Source organism: Pangasianodon hypophthalmus, chromosome 24, assembly GCF_027358585.1.
Source record: "Pangasianodon hypophthalmus isolate fPanHyp1 chromosome 24, fPanHyp1.pri, whole genome shotgun sequence".
Lineage (NCBI taxonomy): Eukaryota > Metazoa > Chordata > Actinopteri > Siluriformes > Pangasiidae > Pangasianodon > Pangasianodon hypophthalmus.
The window spans coordinates 10,808,433-10,834,266 of NC_069733.1; the positions used below are offsets into that span (position 1 = coordinate 10,808,433).

At 38.6% G+C, this 25,834-nt stretch overlaps 1 protein-coding gene across 2 annotated transcripts; it reads right to left on the reverse strand.

Annotated features, from left to right (window-relative positions):
• Positions 1 to 831: 831 nt before the first annotated feature.
• si:ch211-204c21.1 (disabled homolog 2) lies at positions 832 to 24,831 on the reverse strand. 2 transcript variants are annotated; one of them, XM_053228865.1, is made up of 15 exons: positions 24,530 to 24,831; positions 14,641 to 14,842; positions 9,106 to 9,254; positions 8,137 to 8,235; positions 7,900 to 8,031; positions 7,699 to 7,782; positions 7,097 to 7,120; positions 6,957 to 6,989; positions 6,429 to 6,491; positions 4,870 to 5,457; positions 3,892 to 4,045; positions 3,201 to 3,701; positions 3,018 to 3,097; positions 2,289 to 2,385; positions 832 to 2,102 (listed from the first exon to the last, which is right to left on the reverse strand). In XM_053228865.1, the coding sequence occupies exons 2-14, from the start codon at positions 14,720 to 14,722 to the stop codon at positions 2,317 to 2,319; spliced, it is 2,058 nt and encodes a 685-aa protein (XP_053084840.1). In that variant the 5' UTR covers positions 14,723 to 14,842; positions 24,530 to 24,831; the 3' UTR covers positions 832 to 2,102; positions 2,289 to 2,316. The 2 variants fall into 2 exon arrangements, with proteins under 2 accessions (XP_053084840.1, XP_053084839.1); XM_053228864.1 differs by having other exon boundaries at positions 835 to 2,105; positions 24,530 to 24,830.
• Positions 24,832 to 25,834: the final 1,003 nt, after the last annotated feature.

Below are 25,834 nucleotides of genomic sequence, written 5' to 3' on the forward strand. Positions count from 1 at the left end.
ATGAAGGGGTGTACTTGGTCTGCAACAATGTTTAGGTAGGTGGTATGTGTCAAAGTAACATCCACATGAATGCCAGGACCCAAGGTTTCCCAGCAGAACATTGCCCAGAGCATCACACTGCCTCCGCCAGCTTGCCTTCTTCCCATAGTGCATCCTGGTGCCATCTCTTCCCTCAGGTAAGCAACCTACACGCACCCAGCTGTCCACATGATGTAAAAGAAAACGTGTTTCAGACCAGGCCACCTTCTTCCATTACTCCATGGTCCAGTTCTCATGTTCACATGCCCATTGTAGGCACTTTTGGCAGTTTACAGGGGTCAGCATGGGCACTCTGAACAATCTGCAGCTACACAGCCCCATACCCAGCAAGCTGCGATGCTCCGTGTGTTCTGACACCTTTCTATCATAACCAGCTTTAACTTTTTCAGCAGTTTGTGCTACAGTAGCTCTTCTGTGGGCTCAGACCAGACGGGCTAACCTTAGCTCCCCATAGACATCTATGAGCCTTGGGTGCCCATGACCCTGTCTCTGGCTGTGCTTGCTTGAACCACTTTTGGTAGGTACTAACCACTGCATACACACAATTTGGCCCTTGTCAAAGTCGCTCATATCCTTATGCTTGCCCATTTTTCCTGATTTCAACATAACCACGAGGGCTGACTGTTCACTTGCTGTGTGTATCTCTATCTATCTATCTATCTATCTGTATATACAGTATCTATATATACATATATATATATATACATATAAATATATATGTATACACAACTGACACTCGGAACATTATTAAAGAGCCAAAAACTGCTTTATTTTAACACATACCCCAATAAAAGATGAAATACAAACTGTTATAGATAAATAGGACACTTTTTTGATCCCATTCTTTTAATTGAATTTTTTTTTATTATTTTACTGAATATTAAATTCCAGTTTATTGCAACAACTACAGTTACAAGATAAATGCCATAGTGCACAATAGAGTATATATATATATATATATATATATTTATACACATACACACACACACACAATACACACAGTTCCAAACACACATAACTCATAGGTCATTATGACAAGACTTCCAGTACAGTACAGGCAGATCATCTTTCAGTCTTCCTTCCGAACGTTAGAGTCACTGAGGTGAAGGCACGCTGATAATCAAAGTCTCAGTCCTTACATCTCACAGTGCACAGCACACTCCTTGCTTACTTGTTTTCTTTGATATGTCACTCAGTGTAACACGGCAAGAAAAGTGAGTGTCTGACCATCATCTTTAGAGTACATACATATAAGTCATAGACGTTCTTCTGTCAAGTACATGAACAATTTGGGATGATCAGTATCCATATATGACAATTGAACACATTATTAAAAACTGAACTTTAAGCCTGATAATATTTCAATAGCACAATACAGAGTGGAATAAAATACTCAGCCCAAGACATTATTGGATCAGTAAAAGAGCAATATGACGCAGATTGCCAGCTGTAGCCTGCCAATTTTTCTAACATCTCCATAGGAGTGACTGTACTCTGTCCATCATTAAAAGTAATAAATGACATACTTTAATCCAGCTGGTATATAGAAATATATGATATCCATTTGACCTTGACTTCAGTGTGGATTAATGAAAAGAAAAAAAGTTTAAGAAAATAGCACTCCTATATCACTAAATATTATGGCATAAAAAGCTATTGTCTGATAAATCATCTGCAAATTAACAAGCATCTGCCAAGTAAATGAAATAAAGACACAAGCAATAATACTGCAATGAAGAACACAAAACTGACCTACTCCATGTTACTGTTCTTCTTCCGTTACTTTTACCTGCGCAATGAACACTCAGCATTCTCCTCTGGTTCAGTTTGTGCTTTCTTGCCAGTGGCTGCATTAACCACTAGTATAGTGCCATATAATATGAAGCAACATCAGTGTACATTTGCACTATGCCGTCTTGGCCTCAGGTACTGCATGAAAGCTCATCTCATATTGTGTTTCTTAAGTAGGAGGACTTCATGGAGCTTTTGGGTGGCATCTTGGTTTGGCCGTATACATTGGAAAAGGTAGCACTTCACAGGAAAACCTTGTGCCTCAATAGGAGCTGCTGTGAAAAACACGACCATACGATTAGCAATGAAACTAATAGCATGGGTAGAGTAGAACTGTACAAGCCATGTTCAGTGATAAAGCAAGTAAGGAACAGACAACATTATGCAAATGAAATCAATGCAACTAGCTGCATACTTTGGTAAAGTATACATTTAAGGTTAAACTCTGCTTGACTTACTTTGTGGATCCATGAACACGAAGGGTCATCATGCGAAGGGGTTTCCAAATGGGGCTCTGAAGGGATCTGATCCCACAACCTTGATAGCAGGAGCACTCTATAAACATTTAAACATGTATTTGTTTTAACTGACTTCCACTTACATAAGTAATAAAACATGAAGGGGCATACCTTTATAGGAAAATAATCAGCAACAAGGTGGTGTGATATGTGTTTTATTCATATTATGATTACAATTTTTGTTCATTAATGAAGGACATGTCATACTTTAATCCATTTAAAGTACCATTTAGTGTTGTGGAACATCCATGAAAATAAATAATTCCTGTTAACACTTGTACTATAGCAGCTTGACATGTAGAACAAGTACTGCATTCTACTGTAATTCTTTACTGGCCTTAAAAACAGCAAAAATGTTAACAAAAGCACTCAATTATGAAAAATCCACTACTAATTTGTCTCTAAAATGCAGCAGCTCATTCAAACAGAAATGGGGGAATTGAACAGTGTAAATCTAGTGAGTGAATGTATTACATTGCATACACTTGATAATAAGTATTATATGAGCCTAACAAGAAACCACAAAATTCTGGTAAGGCTAAAAGTGAATCAGGTCTTGAGTCTAGCTTCAGTGTGTATGCAGCATAAAAAATTCAAAACCTGGCAAGAATTGTTCTATAATAATTAAACAATATTGTATGACTCTACAGGAGGAAAAAAAATTCTTACCGGAGTAGTTGCTGGTGCTCCAAAAACACTTGTTCCAAGAGGACTATCAAACAGGTTCTGGCCACCAACTTTTAATGGTTCTGTAAAAAGAAGACCTCTATTAAAACAACTTGCACACAGTGAAGTCTATTCACACTGCAATTCAAGGCAAACTGAAGACAGAAAAACAATCTGCCTTCTCACCATTCTTAGTCAGGGCATTAGGCGGCTTAGCCATTTGGAAATCCTTAAACATTTCCTTGATGTCCCTCTTCTCTTTTTCCCCCAAAGGATCCAGGTCCACAAAGGCATCAGTGTCCACCTTAGGGGGTTCTTTAACGGGTCCTGCCCGTGGTGGGATCAGTGGAGGGGGGCTGGGGCTCTGCTGTCCCCCTGACATTAGGCTTGAAGTTGGAGGAAAGATGCTGGACTGAAAGGGGTTTCCCAAAGTTGAATGCTGAGTCCAGTATCCATTAGAGGCAGGAGTGTTATTCTCTCCCCAGGAAGGAAGCTGTTGGGTGGACGTGGTCCCAAAAACTCCATGGCTGCCTCCCCAGTTTTGTACTGGAGTTGTGGAATAGGCTGAAGGCTGTGTGAAAGCATTGGCCACACTGGTAGTTCTGGGGAACACGGAAGAGAGGGACTCATTCCATGTGGCTGTACCAGGATTAGAGGAGGAAGATGAGTGTCCAAGAGACAGCCCTCCTTAAAAAGACACACAGCATTATTAAGCAGACATGCCACATTCCATTTAAACAGAAGATGATGCTACATATAAATTCTCCATTGCATCTGAAATATCAGACTGTGACATTTTAATGACATTTCTAAGAAACCATTAGAAAGGTCAAACGCGTCTTATAAAGGTCAAACTGTAAAGTTTTAAGGATTTTACCAAGGCCTGTGAGGGTGTCTGAGGTGCTGGTGGTGCTCTTGCTGAAAAAATCAACAGAGCTCCCTGGGGTGCAGTCCGGGTGAGGAGGTGATGGAGATTCTGACTGGGTGGGTGAAGTGAACGGATCTGCAGCAACGTTTTCATTTGTTGGGGACTGAGGAGTAGATAGAAAACCATTAAAAATCTTGTTTATGAAATGTGGTACAGTATATCAAACCCTGAAATGCTGACAGTCATTAATATCACAAAGGCAGATAAAAGAATTTAAGTGCAGCATTTGGTCAATTCTTACCTAATATTCTTTCATTCACTGAAGCATTAAAAGATCAGATGAAATCATTAGAACACCATGTACAAGAACCATGTTGAGACCTTGGAACTATAATGCTCTATCTGATAATTCTGACACTCAACATTATTATTATTATTATTTTTTATAAAAAATCAGTATTTTTGTATAAAACTTCTCACTTCTCACATACATCAGCATGTAAGTAACTAATTTAATTAAGTAACTTTACTGAAGGGAAAAAAAACAGAACAATATAATTCCTAGGTGTCGATGTGTTACCAGGTGTGTAGCCTCCTTACTGGGCCTTATAAAGCCTCCTTACTGGGCTCTAATAAAAAGTGTAACCATTCATTACAAGCACAGGACTTAAGCAAGTCTGCCATTACCCTGAATAGGCTTTTACTTATTATAAAAAAAAAAAAGTTTAAATTACTTTCAGCTGCAAAATTGTATGATAGTAACTATGAGCTTATTATATGCTTAAGGTGGCAGTGTGGTCTCAGTTAAACTGGTTTGCTTTTCTGATCCTTTTTTTGTTTGGGATAGGACTGACAACCTGCGTGCTTCCGCCCCCTAGCCATACCCCTGTGTAAATGCACAGGAAAAAATTCATTTTAACCAATATTACATTACTGTAATGTGTCTGTCAAGATGAATTGTCAGGATGAACATGTTTCCGTCCTCACCTTCACACCCCTCCTTCCTCGGCCAGCTTTTGTGTTAAGAGGTGGAGGGCTTATGATAATAGAATCCTTGGCATGGTTGACAGCAGCTTCAGGCTTGCTTCCGTTCTCATGCTTCACTCCATTCGGAACAGTTTCCAGAAATGGATCTGGTGTCACCTTTCCGCTATGGCCATTCTGTTCCCTCTCTGGTATGTTATTTTGAGTCCAGACAGTTGTCTCTGCTGGCCTGCCATCTAGTGGCCACTGGCCATTACTGAGTGTCTGGACCATTGTCCTGTTGGAGAGCTGGTCAAACTGCTGACCTAAATAGTCCGAGTCACCGTTCCTGGGGTCGCCATTGAAAAACTGGTGGGAGTTGGAGTTGTGATTGGCTGTTTGGTTGTTGCTTTTGGAGAAGGGGTCATCCCGGAAGGGATCGTGGCTAGGGGTGGGGAAGAAGTTGAGCTGAGAGGAGAAGGGGTTCTCAGGCGAGAGGCTGGACTGGGCTCTGCGGGTAGAGGATGAGTTGATAAATGGGTTGCCTTTCACACAGTTCTGGTTGCTGTCTATCTCAGTGGACAGATCCAGCAAGAGGATGTCCTCAGATTCCTGAGAGAAGATAATACATTGACAAGTCGCATCAGTAAGGAATAGAACCCTACTAAGCAAGGGAATGCAAAAATAAAACCCAAAACAAAACATGCAACCAGGTATGAAAATGAAAAATGTGTTCACTTCATGATATGAAACCACTGACACTGTCATGCTATGATGATTGACCAATTACATTACCTCTATAATTCTCATGCACAATCATGACTGGAACGGAACTTTGCTAAAACACTGTAATGGTTGAACTGACTTCACAGACATCTATTTTATTAGATAATTACCTGAACTTTAACTCTCACGGTTATTGCAATTTAATAGAAAAAACAGACATTTCATTAGGACTAAGCATAAAAAACATGCAAATACCATGTCATTGGTGGTTATTATTTTACTACACTTTTTCCACCTTACTGCTTTCCAGATCAATGGACTCATTCATTTCTACAACTACAGTCATAAGCTCTTTCAATAAACCCTGTGAATATCCCAGGTTCTGACTAATCAACACTTTTGCTTATTGTTCTTATAGTCAAAGAGAAATAAAAATCTGTTTCATGTGCTAGAACCTCCAACAACTGAGCTTTGTATAAGTTACAACGTCAGTTATTATTCTTGGCTTCAGTCAAACTCCACTACTCCCAAAAACCTCATTTCCTTAAAGCTGAAGCCAATCTGACACTTTGTGAGCAGACCAGAGCCTCAACAACAAGGTCCAAAAACACAGCTGGAGAAGTAAGCTGGAACCAGACATGTCTAATTCATTTGACATACCACGGTTCTGCTAAAGAGCAAGTTGATATATAATGAAGAAACAAGGATCCTGTTCAATATTTGATTTTAATCTCAATACATTTCACATAACTCAGATTTCTAACTTAGACATGACTGGATTATTTACTCGTGTTGCAATTATTGTTAACTCTAACTAGAGTGTTTTACTGGATTATGCTGTTTTGACTCTGTCTTACCGAAGGAGAGTTCATGTCTGGCGGGGTTGACATGTCTCCAAACAGGTCCAGCTGCTCCACACCCTAGAGGGAATGGGACAAGGGAAAAAACAGCAGAAAACAGGAGATTTTATGCTCAAGTGATTAAATGGGGGCCAATGACTGCAAGTCATACAAAGTTCATATAGCCACAAAACTAAGAAAAGTTGGAATGGGCTTAAACTGTCAGTCATTCAAGAGACGTCAATGAGATCTTTTATTTTTCATACAGTTCAAAGGAAAAGACAGGAGTCTGAATGGATATTGTTGGTTTGTGTCACTGACTTCCTGTTTTCTGTTTTAATTAGTTTGTACCCATAGGCACAGGGCCACCATTAGTGCTTTAGGCCTGAGTTTATAGTAGTTTTTGTTTGAGATAGCAATCATGGTAGCATTGAGGTTCATCATGTTCATGATCATCAGACTGTAATCTGCTGTTGTAATATTGAATAATGCATCATAATGGGTTCTAACCCTAAAACACAAAAACACAACATAACGAATACTTACTTTTCTATTGCCGAGTGAGGCGTCACTTCCATTCTGGGGTGAAATAGAACATTTATTTCAATAATTTTTATATACTGAATGTTCTTATAAGTAATACTCTTCATTCCTCATTTTCAGTCTCTGTAATGGTCCATACTTACCTCTACCACTTTGTTTGTTTCTTCCTGGAGAGGAGATAAAATCAGATTAGTAATATACCAACGATAACACAACATAAGAGCCACAATAAACATGGCAAATGGCATGCCTAACTGTGATTAGAGGTTAATTAGAGCTGATACAACTTGAAAGCTGATATTTCCTTAGTCAAATACATAGAAATCAAATAAAATGTCTGTAGACTCTAGAAGAGTAAACACACCCAGGCTGGACTAAATTTTGGGTGGATGCTATAATAAAAAATAGAACCAAACTTTAAAGAAAACTTATAAAACATGAATGAAATGTGGATCAAGTCATGCTTATTCCAAACATGGTCAACTATGTTACACTAATATCTGGTGCAAATCAAGCTTTTATCATTAGAATTATGTGTTGAGAAACACCAACACTACGCTTTTGAGATGCTAACTCCTGGATGTCTGGCTTGACAACTTTTGTTACTATATACACAATTCTTATTATAGCTATTACGATACTGTAATAATAGCTACTTCCTGAGGTGAAAGTTGTAATTAGCATGTCATAACTGCAATTTTCTGGAGATGACAATGCAGTAATCCAATATAAATACATCCTGTACCTTCTTTGAACCTTCTGCTTCTTTTTTCCTCATATTAAAGATGAGCTGAAAGAGATCCTTCAGGTCAATAACAAGAGGCTCCGCCTGAAAGGAAACACGACACTTCGTCTGCTTCCACATTTAAGAGGTATTCAAAGAAAATTCAGTTTATTTGTTAAAAAAAAGACTAAGAAAACGAGCCCATAAGGAACTCCATCAGACCTGCTGAGCAGTTTTAATGGCGAAGAACTGGTGCTGGCCCTCTGCACCACACACATAGCCGAACGCTCGATTGTCTGTGACATCGCGAGCTATGAAAGAGATCTTGTTCACTGCATGTTCCATCAGTATCGCCTGCAGAGATAACGTCAAATATAAATGGTGCAGAAAAGCAATAGACACTTCTTTTTAAAGTGAGAAAGCAAACAGACATGGCGGCGAATGGCAAAGAAGACTCACCCCTGTCTTCTCTTCTGTAATAGTGATTCCTGAGAGAGAGATGTTTACCCAAACTCTCTGCTTGTGTTTGCCCTGAGAGCGAGCAGCTGCCGCCTTGCCCTGAGAAAAGCCACAAGCTTAAAAAGTGCAAATACATTTTCATATCACTGAGCTCAAAAATGCACCAAAATGTACATAGCATTAAATTAATATTTCTTCATTACCTCAGTAAAAAACTGATTCAATGGCTTGAACCTATCCTTACCCAAAATGCAAATTATTATGGGCAAAAAAAACTGCCACAGAACTTCATACATTAGCTAAGTTATTTAGCAAAAAAAAAAAAAACTATTTTGGTAGTCTAGCTACTGTCAAGTAAACTGCTGAGAATATGACAGTGCAAATCGAGAAACTGAAATCCCACTCATCTACCTCACTGCACAAAAAAAAAAGATAGCAAATAAAAATTTCTTTAATATAGGCAAATCTAACTAGTATTTTTCTTTCTAAATTTTTTTAGTCATTTCATGCTTGAAATGGACTTATTCTATTGGCAGATAATGTTGCTTATTTCAAGCATTTATTTCTAGAAAAAAAAAAATTATCTGCCAATAGAACAAGACCTTTTTAAGCTTGTAAATATGTCTATAAAAGAAGTACATATGTCTAGGCTTAATGGTCTTATATTTGTTATATTATAATGTCTAATGACAAATTCCACATAGATTTTCCTTTATTCAAGATATCTTCACTTGCTAAGATATTTTTGCAGTGCTGCACAAATGCTAGCTATTTGAGAGTAATAGTGATGTTTTCAGATCATTTCTGTAGTTTCTTGAGCATTAGAAAATATGTAACATTTAAATAAACAATTTATTTTTATAATTATAAAAATTACACAATTAGAATATTTCATCAGTACTTTTCAGATTTTGTTAAAAGCAAAAATCTTTACTATTTCTTTCATCTTTACTATACTGTTTCAGCTACCTTCAGTTTCATCATGGAGTCTTGACTCATTTTGTCTCCTCTGGCCTCAGGCACATCGTCCACTCCAATTAGCTTAGCCTTGTACCGAACACCATCACCTTTGAACCTGGCCAGCAGGAACTCGTCTGTTTTCTCCGGAGTAGCTAAAGCTGAGATAGAGATATGCGCAAGTACTATTAAATAAAGCAAAAACTAAAGTCTTGAATGAATTTTGATGGTTAAACCTAGAATAGACATGAAGTCAAACATGTCACACAAATGCTTGTTCTGAGTAGGATGTGGTCATCTTAACTGTGACATAAGCATTTAAACTGCAGCAGAGATGAACATTACTTGAGCATTCGTATGTACTTCATTAATATCCTTAAATATAATTTTAGGGCATTTGTACTTTACCTAAATCTAACCAAATTTACAAGTTTACAACCCTGACCAATACAAATTTACTAGTACTAAACTAAGCATGACTAATTTTTGTGCCCATATACCAATTCCATCATGATTCTGTGAATATGAATAATATTTAGTAACTATATTTAACACAATATTTAACAAGAATAGCATGGCTACAACAACCTGTCATGCCTTTTAGTCTCACTTGCTCTCCCTAGAACTATATGAATTCCAACATGCAAGGATGAATCCTAAAGTACACTAAAGTCAGAATGCCACATCGAAAAGTTGGCACTCGAACCTTAACCTTATCCTTTATAACTTTTCATACAAATAGAGTCATAAAAAAAGCAATGAATCTCCAAGTGAGAGAAATGTCCTGGCTATTTTATATTAAATACTCACAATTTAGTGCGGAGACTTTCTAACTTTCTCTCAAGTAGAATTTTGACTAGCTACTTCTACTTTTAATTGAGATTTTGAAACAATATGCATATTTTCACTTCAGTATAATTTTCCTGTGCTTTTTTCCAATACTTGGACTCATATGCAATAAAAGCCTCATTAAAGGATGAAGAGATGTATCTCTTGAATGTATCCCACTCAAATGAAGAGCCAATATTTATCTAAAGATTCTTTTTTTGTTACACCTGGAGATTAACTGTTATTAGGCATGACACCTGGAACCACATAAAGCATGAATTTATGGCTCCAAATCAAAAAGAATGAGTGGATTTGTAAGGTATTGTGCTGTAACTTGTAACTAAACAGTATTTTAATTCATAGAGTTATGTATCTTGACCAAAGGGAATAACAGCAGAAAGTACAAACTGATCAGAGTAGCGTGTTTATACTGAAACAAAATGCTGAGTGTTTCTTGGCTGAGTCTGTCTGTTTGATAGCTCAAAAGGGGAGAACGGGTCGTCTGCAATTCCCACAACCCATCATTATGTTAGGTGCTTATTAGGCAGCCTTTGTAGTTCACTTAAAGGTCTTCTCATGTCAGTGACTTTGATTTAACTGCTTCATGTGGTCAACATTAATCAAGTGTCACAAAAAAGGAGTCACAAAAACACCTTAATCCATAACTCTTTTATGATGATTGGCAGTGCATGGCGGCGTTTAGAGATCTACTGTCATTCGCGTAAATCCTTCAATTCAATTAAATTAAATTCAATTCAATTCAATAAAACCGCTTTACAGAAATTCAAATCTAGATCCCTAATGAGCAATCCAGAGGCAACAGTAGCAAAGAAAAACTATCTGAGACATAAGATATGAGACATAAGGCAGAAACTTTGAGGAATACTTCTGGGTGACTCCCAGACGATGAATCATTATAGTATACAGCTGCAGAAGAGGAAGACAACAGGTAATGAGTGTGTAAAAAGGATGAAGGATGTTCAGTATGATTAGTATGTTCATAACATATTGCTTTTATGTTACATCATTTACATTTATATTTAACAGCAAAGAAACCAAACATTATTTCCTTCTTCAGTCTGCATTTTCTATCCCCCTTTTTTAAATTTAATTCTTAAAGGCAAGTGTGTGTGTTTAAAGTCAGAGGTAATGACACTACCGAAAAACCATGAAGGCATGAATAGATGCGTGTGACTTACATAATCGGAATGGCACACCTAATAAAAATCAACTTGAGTAGGTACATAACCAGTCTCTGAATATGCATAACTTTCCCCATCTAATTATTGACATAAACTTTGGTCTTATATCGCAGAATCTGAGCTGATTTATCTACTTCAAGTCTATTACTGGCCTCTGTTTGTCCTCTTTCATAGAACTGGATAGCGTTTGATCTGTTATTTTCTCTCTCGCTATCTGGCATTGCTTTTCTGCCATCTTTCTCTTTCATCTTATTTGACTTGACTTATTTGACTTGTTTTGATCCAGGTCTATTGGCTCTTTTTCCTACCCCTCTGCACCCTCTCTTTCTTTGGAGCTCAGCTAATTGTGTTGGGGTTCTCCACTCGACTGTCGGCCCTGTTTAGATGGCAGGGGCGGAGAGAGGGAGTGAAAGAATGGGTATAGCCAGACAGTTTGTGAACAAACTAAGGGATGCTATTGACTTTCAAAACATGGAGGGACTCAACAGGCTGGAGGTTCCCCCCTTATTATCACCGGGACACAGGACAACCCCCACACCATTGAATGTGCAGGCCTCTTTCAGCCATTTCCTCCCCTTTAAATAGATCAGACACAACTGCCTTTGATGACTTTGGCCAGTGAAATGAGATGGAAGGCTTCAAGACTTGACTATAATAATTAAACTTAGACAATTTGGCTAAAATCTGTAAGACTCAAAATAACTCTCTTCACTCACTCCCATGTATTCAAAAGAATTCTTATTAGTTTTTAGAATGAGCTGTGATTGTGATTGTTTATTTGTTTGTTTATTATAATGGTCGCTGGTCACTTGTTGCTGCCTCACAGGTCCAGGGTTCCTGGAGTTTCACGTGTTCTCCTCATGTCTGCATGGGTTTCCTCTGGGTACTCCAGTTTCTTCCCACCTCCCAGAAACATACCGCCGGTAGGTGACCTGGCCACGTTAATTGTGTAAAATTGTCTAATAGTGTGTGAATGAACTGGTGTCCCATCCAAGGTGTATTCTCACCTCTCGCTCCGTGGTCCAAATCCATCGCAACCCTGACCAATACAAAGCACTTACTAAAGACGAATGAATGAATGAACGAATGAATGAATGAACCAGAGGCACTGATATAAAAGAAAAACTGAACTGCTGTCTCTTAGCAAATGCTGTGGGGCTTTTAAATGGTGAAACATTACTGCTTCTTGTCTGCAAACACAATCTCATTGAACATGTTGTTTACGACATAACCTCTGACCTGTTAAGCTCCTTGTGTGCAAGACAGCATTATTTTCAGACTAAACATTTCTCACTGTGGTCCTGATATGAGGTGCTTTGACGTTAGCAAGTGACAACTACTTAGAAACCCAGCCATTTACAAATTAGCCTACTGATACAAGCAAATGAAAAGCAAGTAGTTTTTTTTTGTTTTTTTGTTTTTTTAGCAAAAGTCAAAACTAGAACAGTCACACCACATTTGTTCTCCATCATATTTGTGGTCTGGTCTTCTGAAAACTAGAGTGAGCTAGAAAAACAAAATGACACCTCATCAGCTGACATGATTTAGCTACACTTGTTTTTGAATAGGAAACGCATTATGGCGTGAACTGTCCAGATGCACTTTGTAACCCTAGTCACTGTAAGATCCTCAGCATGAAACTGTGAGAAACACTTCACTTGTTTTCATGCCTGTGAAAAGGGATCATAAACAGACAGGGTGGGGAGGGATTTGCACTTGCAGCTGGAAGATATTGTGGAGACAGCCCTAATGGAATCCATCACCGGTGCACTCTTTTCCGCAATGAGCAAGCCAGGCAAAGACAAACAATATCACTGTGCACAGGGTCCAGCTTAACAAAAATAAATCCGGAGAACTATTGGGTCAATGAGGCCCACAGAATCCTGCATAGAAGAATCCTGCATTTAATGTTCTGTACACTGCTGTGGCCTGCTTTGGAACATGGTATTACATGGTAGTGTATTTGGTCAGCAAATATGTAAGGGAGCCACCTACTTCATTTATTAGATTTACTTTATTAGCAGCTTTATCTATAATTATTCTTATTTAACCCCTTAAACTCTTAATTTATTATTCAGTTATTTATCTTAAGTAAATAATCAAACACTGCGGTATACCGTTATAGGAAAATAATCAACTATGGGGGGGTATAATGCAGGCTGAGGTGAAGTGTAATGTCCCATAGTGTTTTATTCCTTTTACAATTTTTATTAAATAACAATGTCACGTCACACTTTTCATTAATTTGTAGTTGTATTTAATGTTGTGGAACGCTGGTGAAACAAGTTAATTCCTGTAATCACTTACATTATAGCAGCTGTTCCCTCACCAGGCTCTCCTTTTTCTCTCTTGAAGTTAATAAGACGAAAAAGAACAGCTTGTCATGTTCATGAGAAACCGCTGAGCTCTCTGTCCTCCAGATTTTTTTCGTGGCATTAAACTTAAAGTTACAGTGTTATCTCTTAGTGTTACAAAGTGCTGACACTGGAGACTCCTTCCAAAAATGCTAAATAAACATCTCCTCACAGAAAACTCGACCATATCAATGATTACACACATTTTTAATCTGTTTATGTGAAGCATCCATGATATAAGACCCTGAGTACAGAAACAATAATGTATTAGAACATACGTATTAATATAAACTTATGATATAAACCTCTGACCAATCAAAATCAACCATTCAGCAGTGTACTATATTCAGCAGTATGAAGTATATTATTCAGTGACTACTTCAAAATATCTAGTAAATACAGTTAAACTAATCAGAAAGGTACGCAGTAACTAGGGTCAGGAATGTAAATCTGGACCCGTAAACAGGTCTTGGGAGTTTAAGGAGTTGTGTATAAAATGTGTCATAGCTAAAAGCATGTCAGACAGCTATTTTAGGATTAGGATGTTCTGCGTATAAGTACGTAATGATCCGTAATGAACACACTTGCCTCAAAATACCGTGAATACTTGGAGCATTATTCTACGTCTGTGGTTTATTTGGACATACACCCAGTCAAACTGATGACCTTCTGTTTTTTCCATGTATAGGAAAAAAGAACAAGAAAAAGAGAAGTCCTGTATTCGTCAAGCTGAATGGGGTTTCTGTTAAACATTACAACTCTGTCCATTCATGTGTTCCTTTATGTAAGGAAAGTCAACATCAACATATAGTTAAAAAATTGTGCAATACTTGCTAACTAATAAAGAATTTTATCATCCTTGAAGTTTCTTGAATTATAGGAAAACAAGAGCGGACATCATAACAAAGAAATTCTAGCTGGCACTTCTGAAAAGGGAAAGAGATTACAGAAGAAAGAGGATGCATAACGCAACACTAAACCACAATCCTAGTGAGACGCTCCATACATCAAACTAGAAAACCTTCAATAAAACTGATCTCTGCACATGAACTCCAGGCTTCAAATCATGACCTCTGAAGACACAGTTGGAAAATCAAACTGCTCGCAAATGCCGTAACCATGTAACCTGTTGTAACCTCTCAGCACCGAGCACATTCACATACCCTTCTTCTTCTCTTTCTTGGACGGTGTCTTCACGGGTGCCTGCTCGGCTGGAGGCATGCCGGACTCCACCTCTGCAGACATTTTTTGGGGCCAGCCTCACGTGACGGGGTGATCGAAAGCAGCTCTCTGTCCTTCTCTCCACTGTGTAGTGTGCTCGCTACAGTCTGACTCAGCAGTAGGTCATGTTCAGCAAAGCATGAGCTGGGGAGACATGAGAGGGGAAAAGGTTAAGTGAAAGAATTCAAGTAAAAAAAAAAAAAACTAAAAATGGTTGAGAAGTTAAAAGTTTGGGAAAACTGGAATTAGGGCTTCACTGCTGTGTCACAGACCAGTAAAATTGAGGTTCCATGGGTAAAGGTGATGAAAATGAAGCTAATGAACTGATCAAACACTCAAAAGCATTCTGTAAACTGCTAGTTTAATGCTAATAACTTGCTCTCTTGTTGCTCAGGACATGAAGATACAGGTGTAACTTGCTTTGTCTCCAACAATTTTTGAAAATGTATATCCATTTAAAATCTTTTACATAAAAGCTCCTGACAGGAAATGATTAAAAGTACTTTCTAAAAATATTACTTAAACCATGATATATGTGCCACATTATTAATTTATTTCTGAAAAAAATAATGATACTGTGGCATATACAAATATAAAATAAGGCTGTATACCGGCTGTAGCTGTCACTGTAATGACACTTTTTAAAACAAAATTATGCCCACGGTCAAGACACTTGTCATTAGAAATGCTAACATTGCAGTTATCTTACCATTTCACACAGTAATCAGTTATGAGTGCAAAACCTGGAAGTTATTTGGTGTTGCAAAAATGAGGAATCTTGCTGCTTATACTAAGCATTGCTAGCTTTCACTACAAAGTTGCAAAGATGTCTCCTTTACCTACCAGTAAAACTCCTAACACTGTTTCTGCAGAACATTCAGTACATCCATTCTTTCCCACTCATGGACCAAATACAACATTCAGTACAACAAATTTTCAACACGTCTGACACAAACTTCTTTATTAATTCTGTGTGGTTGTTAGCCAAGATGCTCGGAGTGTAAAGCAAGGATGAAATTATAGTATTATTAGTTGCTTTAATACTTTACCACTGGCAAACAGCAGCCCATGCAAGTTTTATTAGTGTTCATGAACTACTCATGAGCTTAGAGACTGCAATAAATATTTAAACCAGACAAATGCAAGTAATCAACTGTTGTATAATTTTGTGTTTTTCTTCATTTCATCTGCAAGGTGTTTTTGATCAGTTTGCTCATTCAGTGCTGTGAGAAATCAAGTTACTTACTCTTACTGTAGGGTTGCTTATAATTGTTCTCTCATATTCATATAAAAGACTATAACAGGCATTTAAGACTTTGAGTAGATAGATAGATAGATAGATAGATAGACAGATAGATAGATTATACTGGTCACAAAGTATAAATAAGTGGCAGAGTTTCCCACTGCCTCAGCATAGTGTCTATGAGCTTATAAGCAACAGCAGAAATGAAAGTTGCCCTGCAGTAAAACAGAAGCTGAACAAAGATCCTGAATTTTGGTGCATCCTAAAATGGCTGTGCTGCTGTGCTATAAGAATATACTTTTCATTGTTTATTACACCGCACCTAACATTCAGTTAGCTTATCTCTCAAAACACTTTTTCGTGTTTCCTCAGTCCTAACAAAGCCATTGTTTAACAAGCGAGCACTGCAGTGGTTATAAATCCTCTGAACTCGACTAACTGTAGTACTGTTGTTTTCTTTCTTACTGGAAATTGTAACGTACCAGTTGGAGTTTCTTCCTATAATCTCTAACACAGCTTGAAGAAAATAAAAACATTTACATAACTGTATTTGTATAAATATGTATAAATAAAAAGGAAGCAAGAACAAAAAGGAAATTGATAAAACTGCTGGTATTAGAACAGATAAAAGAACATATGCTGTCAATATTCTTTGCCTTGGTATTCAAGCTATTAAAAATGTCACCAAATATGTGGCTAAAGGAAATGGGAGCTTCCCTTGCATCTGGGATCCATAGAGCCTCCACCTTATTCAGAACATAGGCTGATTGTTTTCTCGCACTTGTTTTCAATCTAGGAAATCAGAGCGAGACCTCTGCACAAATATTTGGGGCGTCTTTCCTTTTCGCCCGTGTCAACTTGTTTAATAGCAGGAAATTAATTTAAATTCTATAAATACGCTCCTCAGCTCTCAGTGAAAGAAGTGCTACAATTCTCATTAATCTCAGAGTACTGAAATACTTGGAGTTTGGCTGTGGTGTGAGTTGTGAGTAATGAGAATGAAATGTTCCCAAAGTTAAAGAAGCAGGATTTACAAATCCTCATCTAAACACACACGTTGAATTGCACTGTATGAAGCCTTGTTTACGGACGAGTAATTCCCAGACCACATACAGTTGGAAAATGGAAAATTTTATTATCTTACAGCCTTTTTCCTTTCCTGTTCTTTTTTCGGGCTGAGTGAACATAAGCACTTTTCTCTGCCACCTGACATTAACACTTCCTCCTGCATGCTATAATCAGCTGCACCTCACTGAGCAGCAACTGATCCACAACCCCAACTTTTTTTTAGCAGGTAATGTATGTAAATTGAGCCGCGAGACTATAAATGGAAATCAGATTCTATTATAAAGAGAGCAGCTGCATTCGACTCAACCACAGCTGCTTCATGGTGTACAAAACAAAATACTTCACAGTCATCATGTGGTCAATATTTAGTGACCTCTGAGTAAATAATAACTACTTAAAAATAGGACAAATCAGTTGGTGGAAGAAATGCCAAAATATGAAAGAAATGTGAAAGAAATCAAAAGAATACGGTATGCAGGCACGAAAGGCATTGGCAGGAAAGGCACTGGCAGGACATTTATGGGAATTCTCGGTCTGATACAGCTAATCCTCTAAATCTGTATGCAAAGATGTTTCTTATTGAACTCTTGCTGAAAGGGTGCACACCTAAATCATGCCTGAGAGCTGGTACCAGGCAGTGACAGAATTTCAGAAGCACAGAATCATGAAGCAGACCTGCACACTTATAGTATGCACATAAACTAGGATATAAATTCAACTGCAAATCAATTATGTTATCTTGAAAATTCCACAGATTATTAGTTCCAGATATCTATGTTTTTGAAAGGCATGCAATCACTTAAATAACTGCTACAAAATGTTGCCTTAACAGGTCATATTAAACCCTATACTCATTAAAGGGTCATGGAAACCCGAGTTTGCCTAAAACAGCTTAATATACTGTAGTTAATACTAAGCTGCAGATAAAGCATGTTTTGTCTTGCTTTTTTACTGTTTTGGATTTCTTGTTTCTTCGACATCACAGAGATTAACACATTTAACAATACTCACCCATTCACTTTACAGAAGGTTAGCCCCACCTATTCACTTTACAGAAGGTTAGCCCCACCTATTCACTTTACAGAAGGTTAGCCCCGCCCATTCACTTTACAGAAGGTTAGCCCCACCTATTCACTTTACAGAAGGTTAACCCCGCCCATTCACTTTATAGCAGATTAGCCCTGCCCATTCACTTTATTACTTATTTTTTAAACATTTATCTCCGGAGTTTCTTACACAGTTTTACATGTGTATACCACATGGTGTGCCTCATTTCCATTCAATCTGAACAGCACTCATTTACATAAATTCTCAGGGATAAAGGGATAAAGAAAGTTTTATGACTCATAAAATGGCTTCTGATTTGATTCCATGTTGAAACCGAAGTCAGCATGTTGAGTAACGGTATGCTGAAGTGCTTGACTGACTTACTGCCAATAGGGGTCAAGATACGCAAACACCCCTGTCACAACTAAACTAACCTGAAAGTAGCTTAGCGAGCTAGCTATATACGGAGAACAGCATAGAGATTAACAAGAGCTTTTTACTGATGGAGACATCTCTATGGTGTATAAAGATGGAATCATGTTCTCATTTACTTTGAGGAAGTGACATATTCCAACACTGAAGAACCCTAAATTAGTAAAGCAACCCTCTGAGCGCTGCCTGTCACATAACCATGACATGTGAATTCCAAATGTCTCATACAAATTCCACCCTCTTCCACATGAATAAACTCCTACCATTGTTTTCTCAATAAAGGGATGGTAAGAAAAGGGAATAGCGTGAGGGAAGAGAGGGAAGACGCACAGCCAAAAAGTGCACCCACAAACCATGTATACTGCTAACAAGCTATTACTCTAGAGCAAGAACCCCCTCTGGGGGTGGGAAACACACACACACACACACACACACACACACACACACACACATATATATATATATATATATATATATATATATATATATATCAGTCTAGAATATATATATATATTCTGATCATCAAAAACGTCTGATCGTTTTCCTGGAAGTGACACATTAAAAATTTAAACTGAGAATATCTCCAAACTGTTCTTTTGCACTTTTTTCCTGATATAAAGGAAAGGTACAAAAAGCTCTGAACACCAATTTTGATTTCAGGGGAAAATTGTAATAGACTGGCTATAAGACAAGGTCTTACAGCACCTCTGGTGTTAGTTCAAAGTATGTTATTTCCTTTTTTCAGAGCACCATGGCTCAAAGAATCCTTTTCAAGTTGCTTGGAGACACGAATTTCCTTTACAGCCTCTTCCCCCGCTAAAACAGATGATTCCAGGACTTCCTGGTCATAACTAAGCCCCAGATCCAATGTCTAAATTTACACCTAGTTTCTGGCCTGATATGACCTCCAGCCCCCCCAGGATCTAGTTCCAGAGAAAAAAAGTGAACAAGGGGGCCAGATCTGAAGCCAAGACTCTGAGGATCCTTCCAGTGAGGAAGAACAATGAGTGTACAGTAAACAGCAGCTTTTCTCTTCCCTGGCTCCATGCCTCTCTCTTCACACAGGCTGTGCAGATCCCTAAATACACACATCAAGAAAAAAAAGCCTGGAAGCCTAGACGCATCTACCTCAGTACTGTGCCAGGAATGTCTCACAGAGGACAAGTCTCCAAACAAAAAGTATCTCCATGGGGGTAGATTTAGCAGTTGCCCCAAACAAGACTGCAAAGGTTACAGAAAGGCCACATATATTTGATTCGCCAAAGACTGTACCATAGAATTAGACTGTTAAAAAAAAGCACAAATTGCAACTAGGTAGCAATTAAGCTAACACCAAAATTAAAGTAGCCTCATTTGCAGGAGTTACAGACTTCTTCAGGGCATTTGGGACACGTATGACAGGGTGACAATACACACATAATGAGAGGTTTTTATTCTGGGGTGAAAACTACCATTTTACTTGCTGCTAACTTACAGTGTAGAGGGCAAAACGTTATCTTATAGTTTGTGGAATTAGTGTAAATTTAATGCTTGACATGGTGCTCTCAATCCACAGTTCTGACTATTGAACCCATAACACTGGTTTTCACTAAAGATGGCATGAAAACACTTTTTCTTTTGTGATACAGATTCCATGAGTATCAGCTGATATCCATACCCATCCGATGGGCTTCTTTAAAAACTACTAAGCTGTATATTTTTTTTCACAATTAAACTCTTTTGCACAAAAATAACTTACACTGCAAATATAATAAACAAATAAAGAAATAATAATGTATAAATATAATAAAATCTATCCTAACAAAAGAAAAAAGTCAAGTCCCTTTATATGTAAACACTTCCAGTTCCAAAAATTCTGATATCCAATATGTTTTCTTCAATATCCAATTCAACATCATTCCTGGTGTCGGCCTGATATCAATACTGGGTATCAGATTGGCACCATCTCTAGTTTTCACACTTCAAAACCTTAAATAAATGTGTGCTTAAGAATGTGATAATATTTCAAAATTCAAAACTGAATAGATCATTGAGTAGCTGCTCAGAATAACTGCTCCAGGTTAAAAGGTGGTCTGGCCATGTTGTAAAAAGCAAGGTCTGCCAACTTATTTGTAGTCAACAATTAGTCATCCCTAACTGAGGCATGTAAATGAGAAAATAAGAAAATAAGGATAGATAATTTCCACAGTGCACTTTCTGGAGAGTTGCCATGACTCCCACATGCTCCTTAGACAGGTACTGGCAAAACCGTTCTACTTTGAGCTGTTATAGTCTGGCTTTGCACAGCAAACACACAATCCATCACCAGAGACACAAAATCAAACAAAATGGAGGGAAGACGAACAAATACAAATAGCATTGGAGGGATTTTTCTGTTCAGTTTACTAGTTACGAGCTTGCATAAAATTAGTGGTTTTTTTTTTGGGCTCACACAAACTGGGCACGTAAATAGTAACATTAATGCAAAAAAAACAAACAAACAAACAAACAAACAAAAAAAAGAGAAGCCCTGAATATCTTCTTCTGTGCAACCTTTAATATAATTTACTCACATAAAGAAACACATCAAGCATGCCTCTATTAAATGACTACAAATAGCAAAATATGGCAAAATGTAATCATATATCAGGAACGCCATGTAATAATGGCCTAATACACTGAGGTGCCAGTTTATTAGGCACACCTAAGTTGTACCTGTAAGAGCAGCTCACTTTGTAGGTATACAATTACTGCCTGTTGCTCATCTGTTGCTATGCAGAATTTGTTAATTCCCTCTATCCTGTCCATCTGTGGAAAGGAACACCACAGGAACAGTCATACCAGTGCAATAAACACTAACATTTCACTACATTATCATGTCTGTGCTGAGAATAGTACATCTCCTAAATAATATCTGCTTGGTGGTGGTCTTGTGGTGGTCCCCTTCCACTGATGGATGGGGTAGACTCAGGCTGCCAAATTGTCCATTGCAACAGATGAGCTACAGTCATACATTGAACACAGTAAATGCATACCTGTGCACCTCTATGGGAGGTGCATGTAATAACTGCAATTTATGCTCAGAGCACAGTAACAAGATAAACATACCTTTTCATTTCAGTGACGTCTAAAGGTGCTTAGGATAATTTCCCAAAAAATGAAAATAAGCACAGTACTTAAAGTCTACCAAAAGCAGTTGTTAACATAACTACCCTGAATTTATATTGTTTTGACTCAAAATAAAATGAACTCAGTCCTGTTCCATGGGAAAGGGACAGTGTATTTTCCCACCAACAGTTCCCAAAGTAAGTAGAGACTATAAGTTATGGAAAGGTGAACACCGAATGAGGATAACAAAACAGTTTTAAGCTGTCATCTTGTGTGGTCTTAAAAGTCAGTGGTGTTGGAGTATAAAAACACAACCCAACACCAAACACCAGACAATGCCAGTTTTCCTCAAGGACTTCTGTAGAATGCCCCTGTTTACTTAAACTGGTAGTGAGAAAGTCAGCTCTGGCCATTCTTTTTCAATTATACTGTATATCCTTTTACAGTCTTACAATGAACTTTGGGATGGAATTGTTTAGGAAACTCCTGCCAAAACTGTACTGAGTGGGATCCAGTCTTCCTCAATGCTCCCAGGCTCATCAAATGGCTTTGAGGTGATTAAGGAGTAAACTAACTAGCCATAACCATTATACCATAGCTTTTTATACAAAGTGAGTCATTACAAATTTGCAAGTGTGAGAACATGTTGGGTCACCATTACAAGAAGTTCTTAACACCACTCAAATTGCACAAGAGCAATTACTCAAAATGTTACTCAAATCTTGCAGACCTGTAAAATACTATCTATTGAGTTTATGTGAAATGGAGGTCAAGTGTCAACCTCCGTCACAGCTTTAGAGTGAAAAAAAAAAACAAATGGTTCCACATCTGGTCTGAACTTCTTGTCTCTTTTTTTCCCTACCATGAAGCAATGCGGAGCTTTAAGTGATTGTCCAGATTTTCATTCTTTCTTCACAAGAGGGGGAAAGTGGGATACAAACAAACAGGCAGTGCAAAGGTCATTTACCTCAGCATGTGGCCACCCCACTGAAATACTGCTCTTCACGTAAAAGAGATACCATGACTTCTCTAGTGACCTGTATATATGTTGCCAATGAAATACAATAGCACTCCTTTTCACTCAAAGAGAAAAAGACAACCAAGACAATTCAAATGAGAAACGTTTCTGACATTCTGTACTCTTAATGGGACCTCGCATTACTTTCTTTGTCCTTCCTGAACTTTCTTCACCAAACTTTATTTTTCCTCTATTGAGAGCTGGATAGCCTAGGAGAAGAAATGCTTCAGAGCACGCCAAAGCGAAGGAATGACTCAAGGAGGGAAATTAAGTTGAGCGCCAACATCTGCTTCCAATAAAACTGCATGCATTGTACAAAAAGAGAGAAAAAAAATCAAGTGTCTCGCTCTGAGTCATACTCAAACATTGCTATTCCTCCCCAAAAATGCTATTTCACTTCTTACAACACAGTTAAACACAGAGTGATGACTTGAGTTTAAACGTCTTACTCAGCTAAGACATTTAGGGGTGTTTAGGTGGGGGTGCGGTTACTTTCTGTGAGATTAAATCTTTGTCTCTACATCCCTGGCCATTTGTGGAGCCACAGAAAGAAAATGGAGCATTTTCCCTTGACATTTCTGCTAATGTTTACTTTACACAACTCCAAACTGTTTGAAACACTCTTTAAAACACTTCCAAGTTCTGTCGGCTCCTTCTGAAATGGAGTGCACTGAGTTTACAGTGGCATTTCCTCCATTAGATGGAACGTGAAGGGTGGCGAGGTAGTGGGCAACGTCCACAGAAAGAGAAAAAGAGAGAAAATGCCATAATTATGGTTATTTCTAGGCCTCCCTGACATTTTTCGCCCCTCCTACTCGCTCTTCCTGTCATCTCTCATTTCTTTTTTCTTTCTACTTTTCCACATCCTGGACTGCTATAAAGGTCCAGGTCCACACACACACACACACACACACACACACATTCCTTCAGACTTAGATCACTCCTGCATTCAGGGAAAAAGTGTTTGTACACAATGTTCTCCTAAAATAAACAGCATGAGAAGACATTGGTCATATGTTTTAACAATAAGTGGTAAGTTATTCAGTAATAAATAAAATTCTTGCCATTTGTGAACCAAACAGTAGGTAGAACATAAACACACTACAGGATAAGGAATTAACCAATTAACCAATGTGTACCTTCTTGATAAACATGATCAGGAATAAGTTCCTTCCTTCATTAATCTTTAAAACTCCAAACACTTAGCTTATATGCTAAAACCTTTGAATCCTCACAGGCTATTATTAAGCCTGACACATTCATACATATTCTGTATGAATATCAGAATACACAAACTGACATATTTTGAAACACAGACTTGAAAATTCCTCCTTGGAAAAACAAAATGGTCAACCAGGCTTTAACACAGACTGCATTTTATCACACCTCAGGCTACATTTTAGCGAAGCCGACTGAGCTCGCGCCTGGCACGCGATATGAAACACAGTCCTCATAGACACGCGCGCACACACGCGCGCACACATTCACACGTCGTGACGAGCAAGAATAGCAAAGCTCAAAGGTCAAAATGTGGCCAAAGTAAGATGTCAAAATATAGCACACAAGCATCTGGGCAAAACACACTGCCCGTTCTGTGGGGTGTGTGGAAACACCGCGCTACAGACAGGATTGATAGACCGGAACGTTTAAGGCTGTGCTAGTGCTATGTGGCTTCGTCCTATTCGGGTCGGATGGTGACTTCACTTGTAGCCTATAAATAACAACAGGTTGCATGTAAAGGAAAAAGACCACACAAGCAAACGGAGAAAATACTGAATTTAGATTAAATGTGTGTTTTTTCAGGCGTGTCTTACTTCAAGGCCATTTATGTATATATGACAGACAGGCTACTATTTCTATTTTGTCCTTTGAAATTCGTCCATTGTTTCTTTTCTTTTTTTTTTCAGGTGAATCTACACGGCATCGTTGTACTCACCGACGTGTAGTTAGCCAGCGGTGCTTGCAGCATGCATAGTCTTCTGTGCTGCGCCTGTGGAGCGGATGGCGGGGTTTGGAGAGCCTACAGTGCAGGCGGTCTGCCGTGTAGCTTCAGGCTTTTAATGAGATGAGATGAGATGAAATGAGAGATGAGATGAGATGAGATGTGGCAGTCAGATGTTAGCAGCTCTGCTCAGCTCTGCTCAGGAATGCGCTGTGATGTTGCAGCAGCGGCTTGAGACGCAGTAACTCCCCCACAGAGTGCCGCCTTCAGCACGGCTTCCAGTTAACTCTGTAAGAGCCGGAGCGCGCGCGAGAACACACACACACACACCCACACACACACACACCCACACACACATACAGACACTCCCTCCTCAGTAAGTGGACTGGGGACGACTTAAAGCACACACTAACGGAGTGTATAGTGTCAAAACATACAGACAGGCAGGCAGACAGGAATAAAGACAGGCAGGGAGACAGGAATAAAGACAGGCAGGCAGACAGGAATAAAGGCAGGCAGGGAGACAGGAATAAAGACAGGCAGACAGACAGGAATAAAGACAGGCAGACAGACAGGCACACAGGCAGGGAGACAGGAATAAAGACAGGCAGGCACACAGGCAGGCAGACAGGCAGATAAGTAGGCAGACAGACAGGCAGACAGGCAGACAGACAGGCAGACAGACAGGCAGACACAGACAGGAATAAAGACAGACAGACAGACAGACAGGAAAAAAGGCAGACAGACAGGCAGACAGACAGACAGGCAGGAAAAAAGGCAGACAGACAGGCAGGCAGGCAGGCAGGCAGGCAGGAAAAAAGGCAGACAGACAGACAGGCAGGAAAAAAGGCAGACAGACAGGCAGACAGACAGGCAGGAAAAAAGGCAGACAGACAGACAGGCAGGCAGACAGGCAGACAGACAGGCAGGAAAAAAGGCAGACAGACAGGCAGACAGACAGGCAGACAGGCAGGCAGGAAAAAAGGCAGACAGACAGACAGACAGACAGGCAGACAGGCAGACAGACAGGCAGACAGGCAGATAGACAGGCATAAAGAAAGAAAGAAACAAAGAAAGACTATTAGAAAATGATCTAGAAACTGCTAGATGCTATGGCATTATTCCGCATTAGTTTTAGCATATAGGCTACAAAATAATAAACATCTAGTTATACTTTTTAGTACAATAGTAAGGTAGCCTGTAATGAAGTACAATTACAGGCTACATTTGATGGGTACTATTTGAACTTCAGAGAGAGAGAGAGAGAGAGAGAGAGAGAGAGAGAGTCTTGAATTACAT